The following is a 7,129-nucleotide window of genomic DNA, read 5'->3' as shown; positions in this document are numbered from 1 at the left end:
TACTTTGTCGATCTGCCTGTTCTGCTCCCCACTCTCTCTCTGGTGAACCCTTTCACCGCCCCTGCACCTCTGGTCTGTACCCCAGTTCTGTATGCATAAATCAATAAATCTTAAACTTAAAAAACATATATATTTAAAAAATCATGTGGAAAATAGTTTTTAAAAGCTGTTTTCACACAATTACCAATCTTGTATTTTCCTCACATTGAAAAATTTATGTTATTTTATGTTAATTCAATGATAAATAAGAAGGGATGCCATTAAAAATAATATTCATAGGGCCCTCCCTGGTGGCTCAACGGGTTAAAGCACAGCACTAAGAAGCTTAAGCCACTTACGCATGAGTTCGATTTCCGCCTGCCCCGCAGGAGATCCACGTGGCGCAGCAGACCTCTCCTGGCCCGCCCGCTGCTCCCCTCAGCAGTGTACTTTGTAAATCTGCCTACTCTGCTCCCTGCTCTGTCTCTGGTGAATCCTCCCACCCTCCACATCTCTGGCCAGTACCCTAGTTCTGTATGAATAAATAAAATCTTTAAAAAAAAAAAAATAATGGTCATAGAGACATTTCCTTTTTCTATTTCAAAGAAAGTAGTTGTTAATATCCAGCAACAAAAGGGGAAAATTGTGATATATTCAAATAGTGAAATCATACTTATCAGTGAAAATAAATTAGAACACTTGTTTCAAAATGGTAATACTCAATTGCAATGAACATAAAAACAAAGTGACAAGATACAGTTTAATTTCATTTATTATTATTTAAGGATACATACATAAAGGTAAAATGATAAAGGACAGAAAGAGGTCATAAAGGACAGAGCTCAAGAAAAAGCTTCCCTCTATCAAACAGGGGCTAGCACACCAAGCCCCCTAGAAGGAGACCACAAGCTAGTGGCAGGCACGCAAGAAGATATATATCCTATTTTAATGTGTGTGTGTATATTACATGGTATGCATATATATTCCATTGTATGTATGAAATAATTTTAAAACTGGAATAACTAACAAGCAAAGACAGATTATACACGATGCTTGAGGATTTGATGAATATCAACTGGAGTGCTTTGAACTTACCTCAGCTCTCATTCACCCTCAGCAGTGAGTGTTGCCTTTGCTTCCCAGTGTCTCTCAACCTTGAGGGAGACTACTGCTCTGCTTGGTCAGCACTCATAACATTCTAGGGGCTCAATCAACAGTTAGTGACTGAAAGGATGACCAAACTAGCCTGACCCACATTTCTAGAAGAACTAGAAAATTCTAAAAATCTGGGTTACAAGTGGGTGGTAATTTTGTTTTGGTTTCACAATTTAGCATGTTCCTGAAAACCTACAGCTTGCTCTTTTTTATCTCCTTCTTCACCCGCCCTCTGTCATGGTGTTTAAGTTTTGAAATAGTTCAGTGATGAAGTCAATCTCCAACTCTGCCTTTCAGAAATGTTTTTCTCTACTTCCTGAGAAGCTGTATCAACCAGGGCCTTCTATAGGACCTGGGGCTAGAGTGTCCTTGTTTTCTGCAGCCAATTATTGGAACAAGTGCACCAGCTATGGCTTCAGTGTACTCCAGGGTCACACCGTAATCCATCTGAAGCAAGCATGGGAAGAGTGATTTAAAGCTATGCTAGGGCATAGTCATTGAGATGATTCTGTGGTCACCTTCCAATACACACAAATTTAGATCCACATGTGCATCTGAAGGGTCAACAGATCTTTCTGTATCTTTACAACTAATTTTCTGCTTTCATGTATGTAGTTCACAGGTGGGAACAGAAATGCAGCATCCCAAGAGGAAAATTTCAACCTACACAGAACTAAAATTAGAAAAAAGGTATAAGAAATGGTAGGGCACAAACACTATTTTCAGAATATATTTTCTGGAATTTATTCCCCTTTAATGATGAATATAAAATTTGAAATTTCACTTATGCCTTTAGAGACAAATACATACACACTGAAATGTTAAAACAATAATTGCATGGATTAAAGTAGATGCTGACACCTAAGAAAAGCTTTTAAATTTCCAGAAAAAAAAAAAACTCTCATAGCAAAATCAAACAAATAAGGAAACAAACAGAAAGAGGCTTTGGTACCTTTGAATAACAGAAGACAAAAATAAGTTCAATTCATTAATACATTCATACAATATAAAAACATCTATATGGCGGATGACTTAAATCTATAAAACAGATACCAATCTAAAATATATTAGAAGGTAAGGGGGGAAAATAATCTTCCTTTTCTCTTCTCTGATTTTAAAGGAACACTATAATTTGGAAAAACAAGTATTTCCCCAACTAACTTTTCTTCTGGTCTGCATATCCTTAGAATGTATTTTACTTAATTTTAAAGTGTCATGATTTGACTTTCAGCAGCACATTTTCTTTGCTCCAATAAGCCTACTACAGGAAATACAATTCTGCTTTTAGAAACCTTGGTATCACATCTATGTCTGCAATTCCCATCTATTTCTTTCCTAGGTTTTAAAGACAGCAATTATCAAAATTTAAAGGCAGCTAGTTAAAGAAGGAAAAAGGAAAATCATTCATATGCTTGAAATTCAGCTGATGAAACAGTACAAATAATGACACAATATATTCTAGGCATCGTGTGGTTCTAAGAGACAATCCCACAGTACCCTGCAGCGCCTGTGTCTGTGTGACCTATGCCACACAATGTGTTTCCAGTTGACTCTAAATAAGGACAGTACCACCAGGGACTGGACTCATTTCTTTGCTAATTTAAAAAACAAAACAAAACAGGTGAGGTGGATATAGATGACATGCATTTAGTATTATTATCTATCTAGTCTGTTTAGGAGAATCATACTAGGCCTACTAAGGTTAATTAAAAAGTTTTAAGACAAACCAGTTTGGGTAACTTTCATTGTCTACCCAGGATCCTGTTTATCCCACAAGCCCAGAATTAGACTTGCAAATCTCAACTTGACCAAGTTGGTTCTTGGTACGCACTGGCAAGAGCAGAGTCAATGTGAATCAGACAACTGTAACACCAAAGTTTAAAACTGTTGTATCTTAAAAAGTAATTGAAAGTTTTAAACGAAATATCCAGTTTAAAAAAAAAATCCTGGATAGTCCCTGGGATTTATCATATGGAATGTGATATGGATCTTATTTCAGATCAACTAAAGATTAAGACCCGAGATATCACAAAGGGTTTCCTTGGAGAGAAAACTGTTGATCATGTATCTGTTCCAAGTAAGAAGATATCAGTGTCATGCTTTTCTTCAGGTTATAGTCCTGGGTTGCAAATCTCAGGCTGGGATTTCACTTTAGCATTCAACATGCTCTTTAGAATAGCCTATGTTTAACAAGGAGAGAGGTATTAAGGGTGGAGAAGAGAAGGGGGTGGGGGACAGGAGCAGTGGGAGAACACACGTGACAGGGCTTAATTCCTCTGTTCTTTCAACTTCTTATAGACTTCCTGCTCAGAATCTGATCCAACACCATGATGCTGACAATAGCAGAAAATTTTAGGTAACCCTCTGAACGCTGGTCCTATTCAAGAATGCTCCCACACTGGACAACTAAAATAAACAGAGACAAGGATGCAGAAAAGTATCCCTAGTCCTAATAGAATGGACATGTTCAGAGTTTCTTAGCATCCATGTCAAAGGGAGCAGAGGTTTTGATGGCAAGTACAATTTGAAGATACCCTGACAGTCCTTTTCTTGTATCTGCTGATCAGAAAATTTATTGATGCTCATATATGGAAGAGAACATGTATCTACATTGTTCTGAAAATGCTGAGACCGTGCATGGGCCAGAAACATGGGCTAGTAAAGTCAGACGACCAATGAAAAATAACAGGAAAAAAAAAAGTGTAATATTAGTCTCTTTTAACATGCCTCATCAAAGGTTCACAAAATATCAATATATCTGACTAAAGACCTCCCCTTCTCAAAAAAATATAATCCTTTCACAAAATAGAAAAAGCAACTGTTAGGGGAGCTGCATTTAAAAATACATATGCACTTATGTACAAATAAATTGCCAGAGCTGAAAATGCCTTCATTGATATGAGTTAGACAATTTTCCTATAAAGTTACTGTATGATTCAGTGCACCTCTTAAAATATATTTTTTAAGCAATCTTATGTATTTAAGCAAAAAGTTTCCATTACAAAAGATAAAGAAGCTTATATTTTCCAAAATAGCAATTACTTTCTATCCCTGTAACTTGGTCCCGGTCACACAGTACTGCAAGTGCTCTTCAAAACATTTGTAGGTGCTCAAAAGATTTATAGGGGTAAAAATTTCCATTACCAAAAGATTAGAATGTCTAATTGTTTCCACAGGTGTTATTGCAAAGCATTGCAACAGCGATATTTGTGATTCTGCAGCTAAAATCTTCAGCCTTTTGTCAACCAGCATTACTGTTTTTCCTTTCTGATAACATTCTAATAGCTTAACAGAAGAATTTCAAGGATGCAATCCAGCTAGCTTAAAGAGAAACAGGTCTGAACAAAACTGGCATCAACTACAACAGGTCTGAACAAAACTGGCATCAACTACAACCCAGGGCAGAGCCAACATTTTCACTCTGATGGTGCCACTCGCTTGTGTTTTAGTAATTACGGAAGTGCACCATAATAGGTTACAGTGCCTCTAGGTGAGTGAGGCAACAATAGGCAAATCTGAAAAAAGAAAAAACCCACCACAGTCCTGATTTGATTTAAAGCAATCATGCAATTTCATTATACCCACACCTTCCAAAAACACCTTTTACATGGCAAGCAGTTATTGATGATGCATGTGGCTTTTGTCACAGTGATGCATTAGGTAAGCAGGTGTGTGCTGAGTACCAGGGGGCATTCCGAAGTGAATCTCTATCATCTTCCACTTTTCGTGTTTAAGGTTCTGCCTATATATTTAAAAAAAAAAAAAAAAATAGTCAGTTGCATTGTGTTGGTAAGAAAATTCACCCTGCCTTTGATAATTTAAACGTTAGGAACACATATTGGAATCACAATAAATTATCCCCATGTGACTGATAAAAGCAAATCTTGGGTTTTAGGATCAGAGCCCAGTTTTAAATCACAGTTATCAACCTGCTAAATAAGAAAGTGGGAATAAATTCATTTTCAAAAACTGCTGAGACCCCTCCCAGAGGTACTGTTCCACTCACACCTAGGTGAGTGGAGTGTGTGTGTGTGTGGGGGGGATGGTTAGCTCAATAAAGGGGCCCTATAGTGGGTGACATGAGGTGAAGCACAGTACCAGTATGGCACACCTATCCTAATAGCTGACCCAATCTCCCAAGAGTCTTCACTGACTCGTCCCTTCAGGATGGTTCCAGGATCCAACCACTAAACAGACACCTGGCACAGGAGGCCAGTACCCAAGCTTTACATTTTACATATTTTAAATATCACTTTCCAATGGCAGGGATCTGAAAGGAGAAACTCCTATTCAGGTCCTGATTAGAATCTATTAAAATAGCCATGTTCATGGTTTTCTAGCTGAAAATTATAAGTACGAATATCTACTTTTCTCAGGATAGGTAGGTACCATGTGGGACACCCTCTGTCGCCTCTGGCAGCCATGGGGGTACACGGGCTTCTCCCAGGGTTTCCGTAACTTTCCATTGCTCGATGCAAATGGGAGATCGGTATTTTTAATATCAACAAACCATTGGAATTCTTTTAATGATTCAGAACAAATACATTTGGTAGCCTCTAGGCTACCATTTCTGATGACTTTCCTTCATTTGTCTTGTCTTGTTCAGCTCTGCGATGGGATGGGTCTGCCAGTTGTAATCTATGCTGCAGCCAGGCCTGCTAGGGCTGTGAACATTCTTTTGGTTGTCTTTCTTACCTCTTCCTACCGTGTAGTAATTGAAGACGTAGAGTTGTCTTTATATAAGATCCCTAGCAGGTTTTCTGTGTTTTTCTACATGTGTATAATATAGAGAAGGTAGGAAAGGAGAGAAGAAAGGGGAACTTCCACCTTTTAGTACACTGCACCCAAGAATGCTCAGTTGCAGCCTTAGGCTATAGACTATGTAATAAATTACTAACAAAGGAAAAGAATAAATGATCAGAAAGGAGATAAATACCAAACTGATCTTAAAGATGTTGTTACTTCTTATCTAAGAAGATGAAATATAAGTTGTTATAACCCATAAAACCTGAGTGGCTGGTGAAATGTAAATACTGTTCCATGGACTTTCCACTCCAGTTCCATGTGTTCCTCCTGCCCAGGTGGAACTAACTCAGTCACCTGAAAATTGTGTGCTGAAAAGGTGGGGATGCCCAGAGCCCTTACTGCCGTTCGGATGATGTACTGGGATCAAGTAAACATCAGTGTATAAAGACCACCTTTAATACTTGGGCCAACAACACATTTTTTACCTCCTCCCTTCACCTGTCTTGTCCACCTTTGAGATGGGCCTGCCAGTCAGACTCTGTGCTGCACCAGACCTCAGGATATTCATAGAAATCCTGAGAAACTTCTTAAAGAAATCATTTCTTAGAGTGAAAAAAGCCACCCTGCAGAGTCTCTTAAGACATCCACATCTTTGGGCAAAATGAGCACAAAGATAGCAAGTAAAAACTATTTTTTACTTGCATTGAACAATGATGAACAATGATGTCCACTGGATTTATACATCCATTATGCTACTCCAACCCCAGTTTTTTCTAGTTCTGTGAAGAGAAATCCAAAGTGCTTAGTATCTTTGGACGAAACATGTTATAAAAGTACTATAATTTCCCTAACCAGTATTCCAATGTTCTATCTTTATAAACATAGCTTTAAATATTATATGTGTGGGTTTGCCTCTGTTTAAAACCTGTGCATGGAAACCACCCACAACCATCTGTGGACTTGCTGATTCAAAGACAAAGCAAGACTTCATATCAGCGATGAACTGCAGGTGCTGGTATGTAATTTATATTATTGCTAGTCTCTGCCTTCCTCCCACAGGTGTTCCAGAAATGGTTAAATCCTGGGCGGCCGTAAAAGACCTATTACTTACAGACATCAAAGTTCCCAGTAATGTACTTTCATTTCAATTCAGTGCTAAAAATAGACACTTTAGAAATCAGTTTCAATCTGAAATACAGTCAAAACATCAATTACTATGTACTCTATAAAGAGTACAAAGAAATGTACC

At 38.0% G+C, this 7,129-nt stretch overlaps 1 protein-coding gene across 1 annotated transcript in view; it reads right to left on the bottom strand.

Moving 5' to 3' along the window:
- Positions 1–733: 733 nt before the first annotated feature.
- Positions 734–7,129, bottom strand: part of SH3BGRL2 (SH3 domain binding glutamate-rich protein like 2) — a 57,350-nt gene continuing 50,954 nt past the window's right edge. Inside the window, exon 4 of the mRNA XM_004673642.2 lies at positions 734–4,876. Within this exon, the coding sequence (XP_004673699.1) occupies positions 4,865–4,876 (12 nt within the window). The 3' untranslated portion in view covers positions 734–4,864. The remainder of the gene's footprint in view (positions 4,877–7,129) is intronic.

This window comes from Condylura cristata, unplaced genomic scaffold (genome assembly GCF_000260355.1).
Source record: "Condylura cristata isolate star-nosed mole 26May11 unplaced genomic scaffold, ConCri1.0 scaffold00001, whole genome shotgun sequence".
Taxonomy (NCBI): Eukaryota; Metazoa; Chordata; class Mammalia; order Eulipotyphla; family Talpidae; genus Condylura; species Condylura cristata.
Note: the sequence above shows the minus strand (reverse complement) of the source record. Positions and strands in the feature narration are given on the sequence as shown.